This window comes from Anopheles funestus, chromosome 2RL (genome assembly GCF_943734845.2).
Source record: "Anopheles funestus chromosome 2RL, idAnoFuneDA-416_04, whole genome shotgun sequence".
Classification (NCBI taxonomy): domain Eukaryota; kingdom Metazoa; phylum Arthropoda; class Insecta; order Diptera; family Culicidae; genus Anopheles; species Anopheles funestus.
In genome coordinates, this window is record NC_064598.1 from 89,128,770 (window position 1) to 89,151,866 (window position 23,097).

General features: G+C 44.4%; 2 protein-coding genes across 2 annotated transcripts; both read left to right on the forward strand.

The window, feature by feature from the left end:
- Positions 1-722: 722 nt before the first annotated feature.
- LOC125762143 (nidogen) lies at positions 723-6,688 on the forward strand. Its single transcript, XM_049423957.1, has 9 exons — positions 723-1,492; positions 2,250-2,729; positions 2,799-3,034; positions 3,103-3,847; positions 3,925-4,227; positions 4,307-4,457; positions 4,530-5,217; positions 5,278-6,150; positions 6,231-6,688. The coding sequence occupies exons 1-9, from the start codon at positions 1,295-1,297 to the stop codon at positions 6,475-6,477; spliced, it is 3,921 nt and encodes a 1,306-aa protein (XP_049279914.1). The 5' UTR covers positions 723-1,294; the 3' UTR covers positions 6,478-6,688.
- A 1,798-nt stretch (positions 6,689-8,486) lies between these two features.
- LOC125762161 (G1/S-specific cyclin-E) lies at positions 8,487-22,972 on the forward strand. Its single transcript, XM_049423989.1, has 7 exons — positions 8,487-9,424; positions 11,597-11,693; positions 17,699-18,332; positions 18,632-18,819; positions 18,908-19,386; positions 19,595-19,826; positions 19,903-22,972. The coding sequence occupies exons 1-7, from the start codon at positions 9,408-9,410 to the stop codon at positions 20,200-20,202; spliced, it is 1,947 nt and encodes a 648-aa protein (XP_049279946.1). The 5' UTR covers positions 8,487-9,407; the 3' UTR covers positions 20,203-22,972.
- The last annotated feature ends 125 nt before the right edge of the window (positions 22,973-23,097 follow it).

The following is a 23,097-nucleotide window of genomic DNA, read 5'->3' on the forward strand; positions in this document are numbered from 1 at the left end:
GATCATTTATATACACTCGGTATTAATTGAAGTTTACACGCAGTTATATTTATTAGCTTTAATTGTCACCATCAGTGGAGCAAGATGCTCCCGGAGGCGTGATGCGTCACGAGAACATTGAGGCACAACAGTTGGCTAGACGACCTCCGTATGAGGGTAATCAGTCGCTGGTCGTGTCAGTCAATATATGTTCTATAGACATTGATCCAGCCCCCTTACAGTTATCCAAATTCCGACCACATCGCTCGGACGAGTTCGAAAGTCAGCATCAATCAGCCTAGCTGTCTCAACATGGCTACAATTGGTATTAATTGATATTTCGGACCGATAGGAACTCGTGTAGGGAGTTGAACACTCCACCGTCACAGGACCGTACCCAAAAATGGTTTGTTATAGGTTATGTAAATGTTACGCATTTCGTAACGTAAATCAATCCCATACACACTTTATGCTTGACCAAACCTCAAGTGCGATCGTTCTAAATCTGGAGAGACTCCTCCGCCGTACTAGACACAACCATCGGCCGGGTGTCGGTGAGTCAAAGACAAAACGGTATTGATAAACGGCACACGCTTCCCTCGTACACGGAGGATCGTGTGTACGTATGCGATCGCAACTAACTTCCCCAGATGCTGTTCGCTGTCGCGACCCATTAAACTTCGGGCCTACGGTACGTCGGACATGTTCGCTAGGGAGATCCCTCGGACGGCATCCAGCATCCAGACGGTACAGTAGTCTTGTTCGGAATCTTGCCCGGTGCGGACGTGGATCCTCCTCTGGTCGCTTCCTGGACGTACCGCGAAGTATCGGCTGAAACGATGCACGGCAGTCATTGGCCGTCCTGGAAAACTGTGAATGTGTGTGTGCTTGTTTGTGTACCAGCAATTCCTTATGTGTGCGATAGATTATGAATGAAGTGTACAGTGTCTGTTTGCTGATAGTGTTGTAGACAACCGTCCGATAGACCATCGGACCCCGAAGATCCTGGTGCGTTTGTTGTAACGCCCCGAGCGGCCTGCAGAAGGTGGTCCAGTGATAAGCGCCCGGTGACGACGAAGAGATCGAAAGTGATTTAGAAAAACACTGATTGGAAATAGCAGGAAGTTGTGCTGGTGTATGCCTGTGTGCCTGTGAGTTCCAACGTTGTCTGTGCACTACCGACCGATTATCTCGTATGTTTCCTGAACGGATTTAACCGTTGGTGGCAAGCAAGACAAAAATTTTTGCGCGCTCCACTACAAAGCTGACTTCCGTTTCTAGTGTAACAATTATTTCTACCGCAACAAAGTAAAACATGTCTATCCAGCGTGAAATTGTGTTTCTCGTGATCGGAGTGCTGCTGCCGTCCATCATCCGTGCGGTGGATCCCCGCGATCTTTACAGCTACATGGATGAAGCGAGCGAGGTACTGCCCCGTGGTGATGAAGAGTTCCAGTACATGGATCTGGACATGCCAGCCCACTTCTACAATGAAAAATACGACCGTGTTTACGTAAGTGTGCTCACTTTCCTTTCGTCTATGGCGCCATTTTGGACGTTGATAGTTGAAGAAAGAAAGGAATCAGCAATCAGGAGTTTCTGCTGGGGCGGGTTATCAACGGGCTTCAATTGCGAGTCTAGCGAAGAAGCGCTGGAAGATGAACGATCATTCGTCAACTTGTTGTACCACAACGCTCGATCGCCATGAAGCATTTTTTTTACAGTAAACCCAGAATACTTTCCAACTAGTCACAGACCCTGCTGATGGTATCTCGCGCCCTTTCTTTTTAAACGGCAACGCCCTTGGAATACAATATCCGTGTGCCGTACAAGCGAAAGCGCTTTGCTAAATTGTTTCACACCGGGCAAAAGTGTGATCTGCCAATGATCATCCATGAGTCGCTTCTATTTTGTGACTTGCCGTGGCTGCCGGGCAAAGATGTGCCTTTCCGCCTTATCAGCAGACGGGTCTCTAACGCCGGTGGCACATACAGCAGCATTAGCAATTGGTTGGTAAAACTAACGAGTTTGCGTTACATAAATACCGTAGCATGAAAGTGTTAGAGACCCATTCTCGGTGTCTCTAACGTCCGGACAATGGTACCAGCTGAAGATGATGATAACGTACCGGGGTCCGTTCTCGTTTTGCCGAATGAATGGCGTTCGTTGTAAGCAGCAGGATGGGTCCGCATGCGAATTAACTAGTGATTTATGGCCCTTTTTTTCTTTCCTCTCCTTCTCACTACGGTGCGCACCTTCCGTTCACGCAGATCAACACCAACGGCATACTGTCATTCGGTGGAGAGCTGACAGGCTTCCTGAATCTGCCCTTCCCGCTCGGAAATCCACTGATCGCACCGTTCTACGCAAACGTCGATACGACCCTGCCGAACGATACGGCCACGATCGTGTACTTTAAGTCGCGTAATCCAACCCTGCTCCACCATACGACGATGCTGGTGCACAACAGCTTTAGCAACCATGTCGATTTCGAGGCACTGCAGGTGTTTGTGGCCACCTGGGAGCACGTGGGCCACTACAGCATGAAGAACGACGTGGTGAACTCGTTCCAGGTGGCGATTATTCAGGGTGCGACCGATACGTTCGTGCAGTTCCTCTACCCGGAGGAGGGCATCAACTGGATACAGGGCGAAACCGGTGACAGTGGACTGCCGGATGTACGTGCACAGGCTGGCTTTGCGGCGGAAGATGATCGTACGTTCACGCTGCCCGGTTCCGGTACCGATAATGTACGTTTGAAATGTTTTAACATGACAGCGGAACAGGGTTAAGCTTGAGTGGGAAATATCTATTTGCAGGTACGCCATTTGACCATATCTTCCAACATAAACAATCCTGGACTATGGTTGTATCGCGTTGGACCGCTCGCACCGGAAGGAAATGTAGAGCAACCGGATCAGCAGCGGGAACCGAGCGAACCGAGAAGCTGTACGGACGGTGGCCGCTACAAGTGCCATTCGGCGGCATCCTGTATTAACAGCAACTGGGGCTTCTGCTGCCAGTGCAAACCCGGATACTATGGCAATGGATTCAGGTATGCGGTCAGAAACAGTCCAAAGATTGGTTCGTAGATTTATTTACCTATTTCCACCTCTTTGCTAGTTGTGTTAAAAGCGACATTCCACTGCGTGTGGCCGGTAAAGTACTCGGTACAGTCAATGGGGAAGTACTCGACACTCAGCTACAATCGTACATCGTAATGGCGGACGGTAGAACGTACACCGCGATCAGCCCACTAGAGGAGCAGATGGGTACGAACTTACAGTTGACGCACATTCTCGGTGGTACGATTGCGTGGCTGTTTGCCAAACCTTTGGGTGATACGATCAACGGATATCAGCTGACGGGTGGACAGTTTAATCACACCAGTACCCTGCAGTTCGAGACGGGTGAAATGTTTCACATCAACCAACGGTACAGCGGGTTGAATGTGTGGGATCAGCTCGCACTGGATGTGGAGCTGACTGGACAGTTGCCCGCCGTTCCGACACTCGAAAAGCTACAGCTTGACGATTACTCCGTATCGTTCCGCCGCTCGGGAAGGGGACGATTGCAAGCGGTTAGTTCACACAGCTTCCGGGTTGCGTCACAGGGACGCAACGTTTCGTACACCCTTCACCAGGACATCACGTACGAAGGATGCCGTGGCAGCGAGGACGCCAATGCGGGTAAGGATGAATCAATGCTAAAGATCAGCCGTATCAATCTCGGCTACGAACCGCGGGAACGTGCCGTACGGATGGGAATGCTCAGCAAGATGGTTGTGGGCGATCACTTCAACCCATGCGATGAGTCCAACTGTGGAGATAATACGGTTTGCGTACCGAAACCGGACGATACCTTTGATGTACGTATGGTGCCGGGTGGGTAATGTTTTTCATGTTAAGCGTGATCGTTCTACACTTGTTCATTATTATCTTTCAGTGTAACTGCAAGAACGGTTTCACCTACGTACCTTACGGTAAAACCGATCGTATCAACTGCGTAGACATTGACGAGTGTGCAGGAATTAATATCTGTGACGAAAACGCACAGTGCTACAACGAACCGGGAGGTTATAGCTGCCGCTGTAATCCCGGCTTCGACGGTAATGGGTACCAGTGTGACAAATTTACCGGCCACAGTCAACCGACCTCATCGTCGTACACCGTGTCGACGTCTGCTAGCTACGGTAGCTACAACGAGGTAGACAGTGACCCGCATCAGGAAGAGCCGGATCGTTGTGAGGTAGGTTTTTTTTTTCTTTGTGGAGGGAGGAGTTGTTTTTACGATCGTTTGTTTAATGAACCGCCACACCGGGTTCCAGCGCTGCACGGAATTTGCCGAATGTGTCGACGGTCAGTGCCAGTGCCGGTCGGGATATGTCGGTGATGGTGTTACGTACTGTGAGGCACTTTGCGACGCGGAAAGCGTATGGAATGGAGAAGAGTGCGTTAAGGAGACGTACGTGGAGGAAGGTAAGTATCGGCCAAATTTGCTAATGTGTGAAAAAAAAATTAAACAAACGCCTTACGTACGTTGCATTGCAGAAGAGATTGCACCATTCTGTACGATTATTGGTTGCACGTGTCCCACCGGTTACACGCTGATTGAGTACGCATTTAATCAGATCTGTCGCCGGGTACAGCTGGATCCGGAAGAGGTGCATCCCGCTAACATGCCTGCATGCGACGTGGAGAACAACTGCAGTCCGCACGCGAACTGTGAGTGGCGTGATAGCGTGTACCGGTACGAATGTATCTGCAATCCCGGCTACGACGGAAACGGATACACGTGCGTGGAAAAGGAAGTATCCTGCCAGGACGATGAGGACATTTGCGACATTCATGCATCGTGTAACTACCTGCTCGATTTGAAGATGTCGATCTGTGTATGCAACAAGGGCTACGAAGGTGATGGTCGAACGTGCGCTCTCGCACCGGAATGTGGCGTTGATGATGATTGTGGCATGAACTCGGAATGTCAGGAGGGGGTGTGCGTTTGTCAGCAGGGGTACGAGCGTGATCTGTCCGACTTTTGCGTCCGTGCCGGATCCTGCGGAGGGGCGTACTGTGCCGAGAATGCGGTGTGTGTCGTCGATCCGATACAGAAAATTCCCTACTGTCACTGTCCGCAGGGTTATATCGGGGATGGGGTGTCCCAGTGTCGGTCGATCCCACCGCCATGCAATGTGCGCAATAACTGTGGACTGCATGCTTCCTGTGTGCCAAGTTACAGGTGAGATATTCTTACGAAGGGTGGTAATTATAACTATTATTAAGCTTCACCTTACTACAGGGACCAATCTGCCTTTGAGTGCATGTGTAATCAGGGCTTCTTTGGTGATGGATTCGTCTGCACGCCGGAACGTAACTGTGCCAACATTCCGAGCCTTTGCGATCCGAACGCACGCTGCGAATCGACTACGAACGGTTACCAGTGTATCTGCAAGGATGGATTTATCGGAAATGGTTCCGTGTGCAATACGGCCCACCGGCTAGATGATGGCTTCCTGCTCATTAGCCAGGGTGTGGCGAACATTCGCGTACCGCTAAACGGTGGGCTAGGTTACCCAGTGACGATGGCTTTCATGTCGATCGGGCTCGATCGTGACTGTGCCGAGGGACGCATCTACTGGAGTGACATCGCGGCCCAGCAGATAGTGAGCGCCAAGTACGACGGCACGGATCAGAAACCCTTCATCACCAAGGACATTGTGTCGCCGGAAGGTGTAGCTGTCGATTGGATTTCGCGCCGTCTCTACTGGACCGATTCAGCGAAGGATACGATCGAGGTGGCAAGTTTGGAGAATCCGGAGCAACGCACGGTGCTCGTTTCGAAGTATCTCGTCAATCCGCGGGGCATTGCGGTGGATCCGCATCAGAGCAAGCTGTACTGGTCGGACTGGAACCGTGATGGGCCGAAGATCGAGTGGTCAAATCTGGACGGTACCGAGCGACAGCTGCTGGTGGGCAGTCCACAGGTGGCACTGCCGAACAGCATCCAAGTATCGATGGCTAGCGGAGAGCTGTGTTATGCCGATGCGGGCACGAAGAAGGTCGAATGTATCGATACCTACAGCAAACAGATCCGTACGATCGCGAGCAATCTAACCTATCCCTTCGGACTGGCCGTTACCGATGAACTGTTCTACTGGACTGACTGGATAACGTAAGTAGCGTGTGTCCGTGTGGTTTTAAGAGCAATCACAATGAATCTCTCACGCTTTTTTTCCACCATTTCAACGATAGGAAAAAGATTGAGAGCATCAACCTGTACGGTGTGCGCCAGAAACCGATCAACTCGCCGGTGTTTGGCAATCACAAAATGTACGGCATGACCGCCGTTACGGACAAATGTCCACTGTTCCACAGCCCCTGCGTCATCAACAATGGCGAGTGTACGGAGGACAAGCTTTGTCTGATCAATCCGCGCGCACCATCCGGCCGTAGCTGCAAGTGCATCCGCAACTGCCATGACGTCATATTAGACTACTAGTTACGTAGGGCATGTGTTTGTCCACTTCGTGGGATCTTCTACACACTGCCAGTAGCGATTTTCTCCGTTTTAAAATTCAAGCAATTTATCTTGCGTTAGGCTATAGTTGAACATGAAACACTTCTTGGCGTGAAGCGATTTTCCGAATTCTATGGAAATGATTTTTGTGTTTCTTTTAAGTTCCAATAAACTACACCAAATTAACACGGGATTGCATTGTGAATGGTTTTCTCAATGATTGCACTTAGTTTGGGATATACCATAAGATATTACGAAACATATTTTTCTTTTTTATTCAAAGATTTTGGATCTAATATTAAAACTTATCATTTACCTACTTATCCGACATTACAGCTGCTTACGGTTGAGCGCCATGCTCGGCTAACCCGATATTTAATCCGAAACATATTACAATTGAACTATTGAAACCACTGAAAGAAAATCAAATATACGCTAATTAATTGCTGCATAGGAGAATCAATGAAATGATAGTTGGAATTACACTTACCTAGATTGTCAGTTCCACGTTAGTTTACACATAAATGAACAACTCCATTAGCCTAGTGTTGGAATGTGCACTTCATCCCTTAAAAATATATCCTTGTTTGCCTTCGTTAAGACTCCCGCGCAGACTCTAAACTCTTCGCGCAAGAATTAATTTAACAAGCATATACTATTCCTAAATAATCACTCAATAGACGCATAAAATTCAGTGAATAGAAAGGACTTTCAACGGTGGTGCGAACTTATGATCAAAACAACAACATATGAGAACTGTCATCGACTGCTGAGCTGCAGCTGTGTGCTTTCAGGGTGCGGTTTAACTCTGTTGATGTACATTGCTGGAGAAAAGCTTTGAAAAAGGTGTACAACTGTTCAAGCAACATACATTTTATTTGAAAAAGCATTAAATCAAACATTCCACTTGATTTTTCTCAAACTAAATCAAACAACAGGTCAAAACAAAAGCACACAAGCTGGTGAAACTTAATTTCTGCGCAAACGACTTCTTTGATGGAAAAATGTCCACTACTCTTACTTTTCCATTAAAATTAACTTTAATATTCAAAAATTACTCATTTAAATAAATTCCAACGGATTCGGTACGCGTTTTTCCCTTCTTAGTTTATATAATTAATTTATGAGGTGAATGGGAAAATTACCTCTTCGGCTACAACTTTGTACTGCGCATCCCTTCGGTAACGTCTAGCAGCATACATCTCACCCCAACCCTGCCAGCATAGCGCTATGTGCTGGCAGCACAACAAACGTGCCGATGACAGCTGTTCTGTTGTTGTTTTGATTCCTTCATTCCCGCGTCCCTAGCGTACCGACAATTGGTCATGGCGTCCAAACAGTCGATTTGAGCGCTCATTTCACTCGTTACGCTCGTGGCGGACACGTCGCGCTGGTAGAATCCTGTCGAATCGCCCATCCTGAAGGATCCGCAGACGAAAGCATAAGTACAGCGGAATTACGCGGTGACATAAGGAAGTCATCTTGCGAGTGATCCTGCGCACACAATTTAGATCTTGCGCGCATGGATCACAGTGAACGTAAGCAAGGATATGCGTTAATGCGCTGAAGTGCACATTCTTTCCTCGTTGGCTAATGGAATAGCTAATTACAGTGTCGCGCAATTTACAGTGAAATTAGTTCGCGTGGTACACATTGCAAGTGATTTGTAGGAAGTGGTGCAAAGAAAAAAAGTACAAAGCCTATTCCTATTAACTCATGTTACGCCTAATAAAAACCGTAAAACGAATTGTCCCATTGTCTTGATTTCCGAGAAATGTTTCCCGCTGAACGTGTGCTGTGTGTCCTGCAATCGTCTTTCACCGGTACACCATTGTGAGTAGCGAGTGAGAAGAAAGTGAAACAGCGCACACTGCACTGTGCATTGGGGCGCGCAAGGATTGGACCAATCGTACCCGTGCCTGGACAGTAAAATTTCCACGAAAAACCCAAAAGTGCTCCATTTGCCGCTTTCTCCGCACGCGCGCGCGCGCACGCTGATCACTGCCTGATCGGTTCGGCGCTAACGGGCGCGCTTGTTTCGCATTGTTTCCTCTTCCTCGTTCGCCTATGTGTCACAGTGACAGCAGAATAACCGCAAAGTTAAAGCACCAGAGCGGGCACCGAAATTGAAGTTGAAAAGTGCGCGAAACCCGGCATTTGCTGACGTTTTTTTGTGGCACCTTCTCGGGTACAGCCGCAGTAAAAAGAAGAACGAGCACGAGTAAAGAATAGCTAGAGCGAGAAAGAGAGAAAGAGAGAGAGGGAGTGTGTGTGAGAGAACTTCGATAGCGCAGACGGTCGACAGCTGAAGCAGCAGTCAGGCGGAAGAAGAACTAGTGAAGAGGTCTCCACGAAACCTCCACCGTGCAAGCAGCAATCCTACAATACCACTTACTATTACACACTGGTGAAGTGTAAAAGCATCCCATTTTTACTGTACGAGCACACGCGGGGGCCAACACACTTCTGGCTGCACAGAGAGCGCAAGGGTTTTCACACGGTGTACCGCATCAGCAGTGGACGGATCCCCATCTCTTCGTCGTCATCACCGGGCGCGGTGGACCTTTAAACGGTCTCGTTGCCCAACCGGGTATCCTGATTGGATTGGGTTGCCCCACGGTGTACGGAGAAGATACCCTGATGTGGTGAATGTGCGACCATCTTCTCGTCAGGAAGGTTCCATCGCCAGAAGGGGTGTTGCTACTGTATGTGTGCCAAAGCGAGTGTAGTTTAGTAAGTGCGTGTATATGCTGCATCCGCGAGTGTTCACAGTTTTCCTATTGTGCTGTCGTGTACATCGTCCCCAGCGCCTGCTTGGAGTACACATTTCTTGCATGGTGAATAATTTCTGGCCTCTGATCTAGCAACCAGCACGGTGTACCGGCTCAAAGACGAACAGCAAGCTGCTTAGAATGGAAAATACCAATAGGTAGGTCATGGGTATTGATGGAAGTATGGAACATAAATTTTACGGAAAAATTCCCTTGCCCTAAAGAAAACAGGAGAGAGGGGATCGAGGGAGAGAGGGACTTTTGTGCCATAACATGTTAATCGGGGCTTTTAATTTTTTCGTTCACCACTCGAGCTATCTCGTACAGTCAGCACCTTCCTTTGCAAAAAAAAAAAACACGCACACAATTCCTTCTCGCCGGCTGCTTCTTTCGCTTCTTCTCGGACAAGTTGCAGTTTCGTGGAGCGAAGACTTGAAGGTTGTGTCACTACATTGTAGGGGTTGTTTTATTATTCTTTACACCCCCCCCCCTCCAACCCCCCGCATTCCCCGCATGCTTTCCTTCACGTCGTGTGTGACGTTACTCTTAATCAAATGGAATATGTGCATATGTGTCCGACACCTATTCCGGCGAACCTCTAGACGCGAGACGAGGTTTGGTGTAGAATGGTAATTATTGGCAATTCGGACCGACGAGCAAAAGCAACAAATGGCAGAAACAAAACGGTTCATCTATGATGTGTAATACATATTTTCCGAAGCTTTTTCTTTCCATTCTTTTTTTTTTTTGTTGTTGTTCATTTTCCACACCTGATCGGATCATTTGGGTTACCCTTGTATGTGTGTTCTATTGGTATGTGGACCGAACAGTGTCCCCATCAACGGGGGTCGCCTCTTTAACCCGTTGCTACTTCTTCTATCAACTCACGTGCTCCGTACCACTCCGAAGCTCTCACTTGCGTACTGTGCTCGCGCGGGGCCGGCTGTGTGTTTTGGTCGACGCGCTCTGAGCCATTTAAAGACCGACCCATGGTCGGGCATGATCGGGACATTTAAACCCCCCGCCCGCGCGCAAAACAGCGCGCCCAGATGTCGTTGCTCCCCTCACCGGGCCCGTGTGCACTTTCCGGGTGGGGGGGGGGGAGATTTGTTCACGCTCTTCGCTCTCGCTGCAGCGAGAAGGTAATTTTCTCTCACCGCAAGTTCACTCACTCGATCTCTCTCGTTGTGATTAATTTACAAAAAGAAGAACCCCTCTCTCTCTCGCATTTATATACTTATGCCGTGTGTGTAAAGAAATTGCGAAAAAAAAGCAGTACGCGAGTGAATGTGATAGCGCACGCTCGTCTATTGGCGCGCGCTTTTGCTCTTGTGTGCTTTTCGATGGATATAGATGTGTGTGAGCGCGCGTACGGCCGTAGAGATCAACGCCCAAAAATTCTGGCGGGTTTTTTTAAATGGGGTTCATCGGCTATTAGCCGCCCTTTCCCAATGAACTGCCAGAACGGAAACCGCGGCGGGGTTGATAGAGGAGAAAATGTTTAAACCCACGGAAGTATGGAAAGAAAGCGCCGCGAAGAACTTTTTTGCGCTAAAATAGCCGTCACGTTGGCGGCTAATGGTCTTTCTTTCTTTTTTTTTTTTCTTTCGCACACACGTCAAACACGCTTATGGCATTTCCGATTTTGTGGAAGAAGAATACCCGCGATCGGCCACCATCATCCGGTGTGGTTTCGCGTGGCACGTTTCCACACGGCAGATAGGGCGCGTAAAGCGCGCGCTACCGTCTCTTGTGTCAGACTAGGCGAATGTGTCAAAATGTGAAGTTCGCTGCAACGTGCTTACTTTAATTGTTTCACCGTGCATTTTGATTGTACACTGTGCTGCGATGTTATATATGATCTATTTTTTTCAAAATGAGAGAAAATTTGTTGGATTCGTTCATGGGTTGGGCTCGTACTAAAGACACGGTCATCTCCAGCAATTTCTTGCTAAATCTCCGCCTACCATGATGATCTCATATGGTGGAGGCGCATGGTGCGTTTCAAAAAAAAATTAAAATGGAGGATGAAATTGGGGACCAACCATGTGGTTGAATGTCATTTTTTTATACGAAGAGCGAAGAACAGTTTTATTTTAAGCAATTTGCATAGATTAATATTAGACAAGAAAATTTTGCAGAAACAGTGCATTTAGTTGAATAACACTTTTTTTGAGAATATTAATAATTAAAACAGCATATTATGTTGGTCGAAACATGAATTGATAAAAATATTTGTTATCATCATCAAATTAGACACAGTTATACATTGTTATTATTAAAATTGTTCTATATGAACTAAAATTTTATTTTCATTTTTTCCCTTTTAGATCGGATTATCGACTACCAAACAAAGAAGCATCCCTGTCAGAACCAAAGCGCAGAAGCCGTAAACGCAAAAACACATCGGAAAGCCATCAACATGGAGTACGTATTAGGACACGAGAAATATGATCCTGTTCCTTTTTGTTTTCCTTGATTTTTCTTCTCTCCAACGTGCAATGCGCAAGTTTTGTAACTGTTTGTAACGGACGGAAAATTTAAATGTCCCTCATGAACGTTTCTGTTTCATTTCGCTTATCGTTATGGCACAGTTCTTACCACGGTTGCGTACCTTCTGCCTGGCTAGAGAAGAGTGTATCCTTCAAGGGGAATAGGAAACACAACGCCATGAAACGTGTTTGTAAAAGATTCGTCGGTTATTTAATACCTAGTGTCTCTAGACATGTATACATTTGCCTTCCTGCAAAACCGTTTCCGACCCGAATATTATTGACCCAAGATATTATCCCAAAGTTTCCTTTCTTTCTCTCTCCTTCCTCTTACTTTGGTTTTCTTGAAAATGGTTTGAAACACACAGCACAACGCGACGGCACAACAAGGACGATCGTGTGAATTGGTTTTTTAAAAGTCCTGAACACCAGCAAAATGGACCCCTGGTTGAATGTTACGAATCCCTTTACGCTTAATCTGTGTTGGCAAAGGACCGGCGAAATGGTTGCTGTAACGGAAAAGAGAACGTTAAGAACGATCAGGATCGAAATCATCTCGTAGAAAAGTTGAAGAAGGGCAGAAAAGAAGAGTCTATCGCACGGTAAAGGACCGTTTTTATGTACTGAAGCGAAGGGAAACAAGAATGAAAACTCATGATTGATGTTTATCGGAAATTTTCCTAGAATCAATCAAAGGTCGTAAAAGGAAAAGGTAAAAACCAGATCGTTCGTTCATAAACATTATTATAAAGCAGGGATGATTGTTCCATTGTTTTGTGATTAACAAAAGAATTTTTAAGGAGCATATAATTCATATATGTAATTTGAAGCACCTATTAAGAGTTCGATTGGAATGTGAAATTACTGCTGAAAAATTCAAGACATTGCTTTAAAATCAATTTGCATTACGCAATTGGTGATTTTTACCAATTTCTTCATACTGTGCCCCAGTTTCGAAGGGGGAGAAGCGTTCGAAATCTAACAGATAAAGTATATCAATGTGTCCCTGTATATTGATTGCTTATCAGCTACACCAAAATGCTCGACACGCTCAAGCGGATTTTGATACTCGTTCGAGAGGAAAGTTTCTTTTTTTATGCGTGGAAATAAATGCAGTTTGGGGAATTTCTCACCTGTCATGCAGAAGTGTAGAGTGTCATAAAAATATGGAAAGTGGTTATATTGCTAGATGGGAGAAGAAATAATATTTGCACATCACTACCAGGTGTATTATTCGCTGCCCAGTTAGGGTACTTGAGGGTGCCAATTGATGTCAAAGTTGTTTTGTGAAGAATAACTCCATATGATGGATGAATTCCAAAAAAAGAAGGGTGATCTGGTTAACATGTGCAATTCTTCTTCACCCTCTATTGAAACCCGCACTTGTGGCTGTTACTGGAAGTGGTTTAATTTGTTTCGGAACAAGACCCAAAGTTTAAACAAATTTATCCCACTTAAATCTTGGCACATTCTTCTTAATTAAGCTAACCGCACATTGCTCATTATTGGGCTAAATTAAGGTCTAGATATGTAGTGGGATTCGACGCAAAAAGAAAGGGCCTCACCAGCATTTATGACTTCCACTCGTTCAGTTATTAAACTTTCTTTCGACTAAAAATCGAGTGTGACAGGTTTAAAACATGAGGATCGTCTACAGATACTGAATGGTGATCGCCTATAGATCTTGTCCTCCTCTGTTGGTGGTGGTGACGACTCTCTCTTGTACGTCCTTCGATCTCTGGCCATTGTTTGCACGGAACAATTTACCGATTGAGGCATGTTGTAGACCTTGCTGGTCTGGCGAAACTAGTTTTTCCTCAAGCCTCGAATACGGCAGCTCTGTAGTTGGAATTTCGGACCAGTGTTTGCACATGATCTCTTCCCGTTCGCACGGGAAGAAGTCTGAGAATGTCTAGCTTTGCTTTAAGATCTTTCCATCCAATCCTATTCTGTATCATTTGTCTTGCCATGTTTGTCATTCCCATCGACGAGTTTCTTCTTCTCCTTTGCTGATTGCTTTTATGCGTCCAAAGAACCAAACTATGGTGTCGAGATTCTAGAGTTCCAGCCTAGAGTACCAAAGCCTCAGCTGTAGTACGGGAACCAGCACAACCGAGATGCCGTGGAATAGGTGTGTTTCACAAGTTAACCTGGTGATCGTGATTATCATCTTTTGTGTGCGGTTTGTTTATCCTCTATCTTTTCCCTTCCGACCCCGTTTCGCTGAGTCGTGTTACGGTGCCATAGCAGAACTCGTCTGAAGCCAACACATCGAAGTACAAAGTCAGATGAGTTGGGTGCCATATGGATGACGTTGCGTCTGTTTTAAGAGGAGAAAGAAGATAAGGAACGATTGCATTCAAGGAAAAAAAAAGAACTAACCAGCGATACCGAATCCACAGCAGTATTTGGTTCTGTCCGGCTTGTTAAGCTGGTATGTGTGTATTTCACTGTTATATGATAGCGCGGGAAAATCAGCTGTCAGCATGAACCATGAAATGAGAGTGTAAAGAGCGCGAGAGTGAGCGTATGAATTGGTTGCGCCTCAGCTCGAAAATGGTATGTGGCGAAAATGGTACGCGGGAAACAAATGCGTACGTATGCGCATCGATGGTTATTTGTGTTTTGGCGCCAACTGCTGCAGTGACAGGTTGGCCAAATGATGAAGAAACAAAAAGGGGTCAATACTGTTGTAGACAAATTGCGCATTGAAATCTTAGGTCGAATTTAATTGCTTATAAAATTATATTCATTGTAATATCTCGATCAAACGGGGAAACAGAAAGCTTTAACATAATTTAAAAAGATCATGAAAAACTAACGATATTCTTCTGACCTAAATAAAGATAGTGTACAAACGGGAAGATTTGTACTAAAAATTATTCAGAAAGTTTAATCAAATCTTTGGGGAAATTATTAAGCCACTCCGTTATTGTTCACTTTGCTTTAGGAATAATATTCTTGATCATAATGGACGATCGTATGTAAGTGTCATTGACACCATGAAAGGGAATATTGTTCTTTGTTCAAGTAATTTAATTTTTTATGATACTATGCGTATGTTCAAACTCTAGACAAGTTAGGTCCTATCGCACCCGGGACATAGAAATCTAAGTCTTTGTTTGAGTTCCCTCACTTTAGTCTGTAACGGTTCGGTGATCACTCCACATTAGGACATCGGGACCAGGATAAGATCCTCTTCAGCATTCTCTGTAGCTAATTTAAACGATACACTTTCCAGTCGGTAGCGCGTAGATCCTGTACACTGCACCCACCTCAGTAGAAGACCATTACTTCCGCCTTTGCTGTATTTGTGGTGATCGTACAGTACCCCAAGCACCTAATGTTACGTTCCAATGAACAGTACGAAGCTTCAGTAATGTCTCCCATTCTAGACGGGTGTTCCGGTTAGTTTTAAAGTCACCTGGTGTACTGGCGAAGTCATTTCTGTGCGGCATTCTCTGTGACGTCTACACTGCGTGTTGTTATGGAAAAAGGCTCGTCAGCGTCATTTTACATTGCCAGAAGTCTTTTTTTTTTGTTCCCTCGGGGTTTTTAAATTCTCCTTTGGCCCGCTGTTTTTTTTTTCGTGAGATTGTTTCGACATTTATGACGCGTGTATGTTTGGCGCGCGCGCGCGCGCTCACTTGATCGTATGCTGGCGCGTTGAGGTGTTAAAAAGAAGAAACCCAGCGAAAATCCTGTTTTAAAGAGCCCCCTGTCCGTGTTCTGCTTCGTGTGAGATTTGGGCACGTTGCTCTGCGGGAGGAAGTGAAAGAATTTATTCACAAGCCTACCGCTCGGGCATCGCTCCCCGGGGATAAGAAGTGATCGCGCACTCGCGCGCATTATGGAGATATTGTTTTCGCATTTCTTTTTCACGAGTGCGAACTCACTTCTTTGCTCCTTTAATCCAATGCCCTCCCCGAACCGCGAAGGTAGAAGAAAAAGCAAAAAAGAAGCCCCTCAAACAGAGAAGATAGACGAATGTGATAAGCAACGAAATAGAGAACGCTGAAATTCTACGTTTTGGGCCAAAGGTGCTCGGTAATAGGGAGGAAGTGATTTGGCGTATAATGATCGTAAAATTCTTTCCTTTGCTTTGCATTCGAATTAAAGATTCTACTTAACAAACATCTCACCCACCGTGAACTCCACAACGACTCTTCTCGGCACATTGATGGGGCTTTCCTTTTCATCTTTGGGGAAGGGTTCGTTTAAGCTGTGTTTTGGATATGGTTACCGGTTATGGATGAAACTATTGGAAGGAGACATAAAACGCTAACCGAATGAAAGGGCGCCAAAAGTGTGCTTCTCACCCAAGGGCGTACTGATTGCGCCAAAAAGTTTTATCCAGCCTATGCTGTGACTTGCAGTGGGATTTAAATTCCTCGAACGATTTATCAAATATTTGGCTGGATCGACGCAGAGATAAGATGTGTGTAAATCCAGTATTTTAAATGTCACAAAGAAAGCAATAACGCACATTCATTCAGATAGAATTCAGAAGAAGCATAGCGTAAAGGAGAATTGCCTTTTACGGTCCCTTTTCTTGGGCCAAGAGTTCCACCAAAGGCACTCGTTTACAACAATCTTTCTTCCTTTTTTCCTCTGTGTATTTGCCATTTTCTTACCGTTGTCTTCTTACGCGAGCTGGGACCATTTAAGCGAACCATGCAGCAGTGCAATGGAAGGACAAATAAATGCATATAAAAGGACAGAGGCAGAGGCACGCATGAAGCAAACTTGTAAAGACCACATACGTGCGTTTGGCCGTCCGCACGCAACCCAAAAGATGAAACGAAGCGAAATATTGTTGGCCTGGGCTGCACCGGAAACATTAGCAACCTTTTTTTTCTTCTCGAAAGGGCTGTGGACGAACCAAGCAGAGCGAAAGCAAGCAATGGGAAAAGAACCAGAAATAGGGTAGAGAAGTAAGGAGACAAAGAAGGGACCCGGGTTTCATCATCCGAAACGAGCCTGTATGTGTGTGTGTGTGTTTGTGGGTATGTTTCGAGTACCGCCGATGAAGCCTTACCTATTTCCCGCCCAAAACTAGTGTGTGGTGTGCGCTTTGCTTGTGTCGTGTGGCGCATATGTTTCGCGCCAATACATCGCTTCCATGCATCGGACCGTGTAACGGACAAATGCGTTACGGCAGGGTAGCGTGCTGCTGTGTATCGGAATATCGGTCCCCTAGCTATTTGCTTCGATGTCCTTACGACTACCAACAGCTGATAACGGGTGCCTTTCGGTATGTGGAAACCCTCGTACAGCGGCATATATGCTAATGAAATGTTGAAAGAAAAGAGAAGCACAAGGATATGGAAAAAAAACGAGCTAAAATGAAACTTTCTTGAATAATGTTTTACAAGAAATGACTTATGTTATTTATTCCTCTTAGAAAAAGCCCTTTATTTTGCTATTTAAGCATTTTAGACGAACAAAACAAGGACCCGCCACTTCCAAGTATGTTCCCTTTTTTTCGCATCGGCATGCAACGGCCAAACATCTGCCGTATTAAAATCCTTTTAAATTGTAAATGAAGCATGCATCGATGTGCAAGTCCTTCTTCGGGTAAAGCAAAAGGATAACAGAGAGGAGCGCCTTCGAGTATTAAAACGCGAAAGGCAAAGCGAAGGATAAAGAAAATTATAAAAAAACGGTCTACAAATTCCGTTATTAAGGATGCATTCCTTTTGATGCGAGTGTCTTTTTTGTCGGATTTTCACTGTTCTGTTTTGCTCTTTAATGAGAATTAAAATACAGCAGATACAGCAGTAATTGATTGTTTATTACATTCTTTCACTTTAAGCGTTGTCGCTTTTGGAAAGTTTTTTTTTCTTTCTGGAAGGCTTGAATTGAATCATCTCGTTGTAGATCGCTTAAATAATCGTCACCTTTATTAATGATCCATTTTCCATTGGGAACTCTCTTCAGGAATCGGACAATGTTCAGCGATCAGCAAAGCAGCGTCGAAATAGCCAGGCCCGGACATCACCGGGTGGTGCCGTCGCTTCGACATCCACCAAATCCGCCAACGTACTACCTGCCGCACCAACATCATCCTCCACGTCCTCCACAGCGACTGCTCCTGCACCTGCTGGTCTATCCATGCCGAGTATAGCCAGCTCGGCGAGTGTCTCCTCCGTCAGTAGCAACCGAGATGCCGATTACACCTCCGACACGCCGGGTTCATCGGAATGTTTTGGGCACGACATCGACTACTATCATCTCGACAGCCCTGCCACCGTTAGCTCGAACGGGATGAGTCCATTCGGCGTATCGGAATGGCTTCCCAAGCAGGAGAACTCCACGCTTCCCGGTTCGGTACCGATGGCGGACCCGCTGATAGAAATGTTCCTTGACAGTAAAGGGAAGGCAAAGGCTAGTAGTGCTGCGGACGCAATATTGCCACCGACATCCTGCTATCTGACGCCTTCACACAAACAACGTTCCTGTCCGCTGCCAAACTTTTCCTGGGCGGATAAACTAGAATTGTGGGATCTGATGTGTCGAAAGGATGAATTGGCGTGGATAGCCCGGGAACCGAACATGTTTGATAATCATCAAGGTAAGGGTTTTGAGAATGCATGAGAAAAACCAATTCACTTCCCATTGTCAATGGGACGCGCACGGACTTAGCTCAGGTACCTGTACGTTTATCCTTTTGAAAGTGATCCTTCCGAAATCCAGCCTTCGAGCGATCTCACCCCAAAAATCAAGCAAAGTGTCTGGGAAAAAGTGGTTGAAAAGCCACCGCAAAAGAAAACCCAGAATGGCGACCATTTCACACACTGCACACACTGTACGTTATAAATCATTTACACTTCTTTTTTTTTCTTGTGCCTTTTTGTTTCGTGTTCTGCGCAGGTCTACAACCTCGAATGCGTGCGATCCTGCTCGACTGGTTGAATGAGGTATGCGAAGTATATAAGCTGCATCGGGAAACGTACTACCTAGCGGTGGACTACATCGATCGGTATCTGAGCTGCAAGAAGGACCTGAAAAAGTCGCACCTACAGTTGCTCGGCATAACGGCACTATTTATTGCGGCTAAGGTGAGTTTACCCCCATGTCCCAAAAACCCCCGTTTTTACCGGTTGTACAGGATGGAGTTGTAAATTCTTTATCGCCCTTCGGTTACAGGTCGAAGAGATTTATCCACCAAAAATAGGCGAATTCGCGTACGTTACCGATGGCGCTTGTACGGACGAGGACATACTGCGCGAGGAACTGCTAGTGCTGACCGCGCTCGAATGGAGAATCAATCCCGTAACGGTGATGGGATGGTTGGGTCTATATATGCAAGTGAACGTAACCAGCCGAGAGTCACACATAATGCCGGCGCGGAACAACGAGTGTTCGCAAACCGCAAAGTCTCCATCGCGGAAGCGGAAAATTACGGATGAAAATGAAGATAGTAATAATGTTAAGAAAATGAAGGTGACAACGGAGAGGCCACCAACTACCAAGACTGATGATGATGCGTTCGTGTATCCCCAATTCTCCGGCATGGAGTTCGCCCATACGGCTCAGCTAATTGACCTGTGCTCGCTGGACGTCGGGTTGACCAATTTCAAATATTCTGTGATTGCAGCCGCTGCCATCAGCCATACGTTTGATCGGTAAGTGTGTTAGTGATTTTATTCCATTCTTTTAGTATTTTGAATTTATAGTATTGCATTATACAAGTATATACATTACATTATTTATCTATTTGCTTACAATTTTTGGAATGAAAAGAGTAAGTTTAAGAATAAAGGGAGTAAAATTTAATTAAAAATGTTAAATATTATATTTAATATAAACCATGTTTTTGTTATTGTTTCACAGGAAAACGGCAATGTTTGTATCGGGATTCGACTGGGAAGAGATAGCACCGTGCGCCAAATGGATGGAACCATACTTTCAGGTAATCTGCGACGAGAATGCATCCTGTCCGCTCACATTTCTTGAATCGAACGAACCAATCAAATACTGTCACGGTTTGAAGCACGTCTGCCCCAACCTCGTCTCCGATAGTTCCCACATCATCCAAACGCACACAACTTCGCTGGATATGCTGGTAAGTGATCAGGCAAAAAGCCTAGCTCCGGCGTATCGTTTATCCTAATAAGCGCTTCCGTTTTGTCTGTGCACAGGATATGGTTAGCATTAAGATCGAACAGATGGAATCACCTGTACGCATGGGGCATTTGGAAGCATCGCCGGCACCCGTCAGCCACGAGCCGGAAGAAGGTGGCCTCCTAACACCGCCATCCTCGAATCGTAAATCACTGGAAACCGTCGGTGGCGTGATCACAGCAGTATCGGTTGTAGCTCCCGAAGCAATCACTAAAGTTGTAAGATCCAATGCTGCAAACACAACCCGCGTCGATAGGTGGAGTATGAGCTGGAATGGAGCATGTATATTAACTCGTACCCCCTCTCAACCGTTCTAACCCAACTCCAGTGCCGCATCTAAATAATTTAAATTATTATTTGCCCATCATATCGTTGAGATCCCGTTAAAATGAAGTGTAAAGAGCAGAGCAAAATGGGCCAATTTTCTTCTTTTCTGAATGAATCCTTCAATTGATCGCGAGATATTTTTGTCCCAAGCACAACATTCCACATAGGAAAGGAAACGTTTTGTTAATGAATATTGATGATTCCTTTTCCTGATGTCTAACTCTATGATCTAATCCCTCCAAATACAATTCCCACTAATCTTTAACAGATTCAAAACTGCTTCTAACAAGTTACTAATGCAAGCAGAGACCTTTCAATGGCAAATCCTTACAGTGCGTCCCATCCCCATTAACACACTAGCAGTCAAATGCCTGTCCAATTGAAAGTTTAACAATCTCTATTGCTTTTATAACAAACTAACCCTACCTTTCCATATCGAGATATACAACATTCATTATATTTTCCTTCGTTGAGCAATTGTTGTGCCTTCCATTTCATTAAAAGGGAATAATGGTGCGTGCATAATGCGACGGATTCCAGAAATGTAGAGATCGTTGCTCATTTTATTCTGCTAGCTATATGAGATATATAAAAGGATTAAATTTTTTCGTAAATATGTGAAGAAATGAAGAAAAATGAAAAGTGTTACAGTACACAAATGTGATAACCAGTTTAATTTATTCGATGGTCACCATATTAACCTTCCATATTTTGTTTACCGTCAACGCTATCGCCGATTTCATTCAGTACAAACAAACACAAACTAATGCAACAGTACGTTGTTGCTTCCCAAAGTTTCATGAAATTTAGTAGAATATATATTAAACAACAATATATCGTATAAAGCTTTACAAACGAAAACATAAATTACATAAAATACAGATCATTACAGCATTTATAGCACAATGAATGTAGTGCAGAGATAAATCAAACTTTTGGATTGGTTCATGCTAGTTTGAAATGTTGTTGTTTTCAAAACTTACCTACTTATTTACTTTTGTTAACAAATGTTGAATGAAAGCTCAAAGTTATGAAAGATGTGTGTTAGAAAAAGTACCAGATCACATCCAAATATTTGCCAAGAATGATGGCATGTATATATATAACGATTCAGTACCTTAGTCAATGATCATTTACTGTAAAAGGAAATGGTTGTTGAGAAATCGAGCATAAACAAACATCCGGGATATCACACACTCACTAGAGTGTGATTAATATAAGAAATATAAGACTTATTATCTAGACATCTTATAGTGGAAAGCAATTCGCAATGTATATTGGTTTATTGCTATAAGAAATGTCGAATCCAATTTCCGATCATAGAACAACAATTACAGAAACAAAACTCATCATATATCAACGGTGATTGTACGCCGATTATATACGCATAACATCGAACTGTAGATAAAAATAACGGACTGTTTCAAGGACTCGCCCATGTGCTGGTAGAGAAAATGATTAAAATTTCGCGACTTACTGGACACAGTGATATTTGGCTACCTTTTAACACTCTGATAAATCCCACAACCCTGTCAACACGCTTATTATAGGTTAGATTAGCATGATAGATGTTTGATTGATTTAGTTACTGAAGAAAAAGCTTTCGAGAAGCTTGTGTAGCTGCAAACATATTAATATTTTTGTGAACGAATTTGGAATAATGCAATGAAATGATTTCCTAACCACTTAAGGTAACATTTGCCGTGTAGTTCGTTCGAAAAAAAACGCGCATGCTCTTGATAGTACACGCAACGTGAACTATTTATTTGGCACTGTAAATAAATAGTCAGAACTATATCGTACGGCGCAGGAGCTAATGGCGCCGGTTTCTAAACGACAGAAGAAGTACCAAATCTCAATTCGCGTAAATCTCTCCCGTATGCAGAACTGACTATGCAGGCAATGGAGAAAGAATAGTCAAGGAACGCGAAAAAGTGAAGAAAAGCCTCTACACAAGATTGAAAGTCTTCAAAAGAAGCAAATAGATAAGATTGAATGCCGCTGTGTCACAATGTGCTAATACCTAAAATGCCCTGGTATGTTAGAACCGGAATTGGTTCATAAATTAAATCAATAAAAATAACAAAATCAAGGAAATTTATTGAAAGAAGTGTGTTGCATATTGTAAAATCTCTTTTATAGAGCGTAGTGTAGCGTAGAGAAATGTAAACAAAAAATGTGATAATACTTAACATATAAGTAAACCGTATTACAACTAACACAATGCCTAAATTGAATGAATTTGGGTTAAACAAACAATGTTGCATTTATTAGTTGTAATCGTAAAACGCCACCGTACACAGGACTAATACAAATTAAGCAAAGCAAAGAAATAGCAGGCCAAAAAACCCGCCGATCCCGAAAGTATAATGCCGCAGCGAAAGAAAGAAGCAAATAATCGTAACATGATCGTTCCATAACAACCAATTCCGTAGAAATATTGGGCGCCATATTGACTGTTTCTTTGTTAGCCATTTTGTTTACAACTTTTGCCCGAATGTAGAATTTTCCTCGCCTACGAAAGAGGAATGAAAAGGAAAAGAGAGAAATCGTAGACAACATTGAATACAAGTTGTGAAAAGTTGAAGAAAGCTTTTAAGCTTTTCCTCACGTAGGTTTTGATCTGTATCACAACTTAAACAATTTTGAGCAGTATCAAGAGGTGAATTTTAGTGTAATAAGATAATGTGTAGCAAATTTAATGTCGTAAAGAAACACTTTTATTATACAAATTTGTAATGGACTGATTTATCGAATAAACTTTTTGTTTACAATGTATTATTGCCAATAACTTGGTTCGTTTTCTTTTTGCTTCATAAATGCAGGGTTTTCGGGTGTAGATTTGACTTAAAATTTAATTTAAAATATATTTTTTAAACACGCCA

Excerpts from the sequence above, each read along its gene's own strand:
- LOC125762143 (XM_049423957.1), top strand. The coding sequence starts at position 1,295 with ATGTCTATCCAGCGTGAAATTGTGTTTCTCGTGATCGGAGTGCTGCTG. Across the intron at positions 3,848-3,924 it reads AACCGGACGATACCTTTGAT|TGTAACTGCAAGAACGGTTT; the intron begins GTACGTATGGTG and ends ATTATCTTTCAG. Across the intron at positions 5,218-5,277 it reads TCCTGTGTGCCAAGTTACAG|GGACCAATCTGCCTTTGAGT; the intron begins GTGAGATATTCT and ends ACCTTACTACAG.
- LOC125762161 (XM_049423989.1), top strand. Across the intron at positions 11,694-17,698 it reads CGGAAAGCCATCAACATGGA|GAATCGGACAATGTTCAGCG; the intron begins GTACGTATTAGG and ends AACTCTCTTCAG. Across the intron at positions 18,333-18,631 it reads CATGTTTGATAATCATCAAG|GTCTACAACCTCGAATGCGT; the intron begins GTAAGGGTTTTG and ends TGTTCTGCGCAG.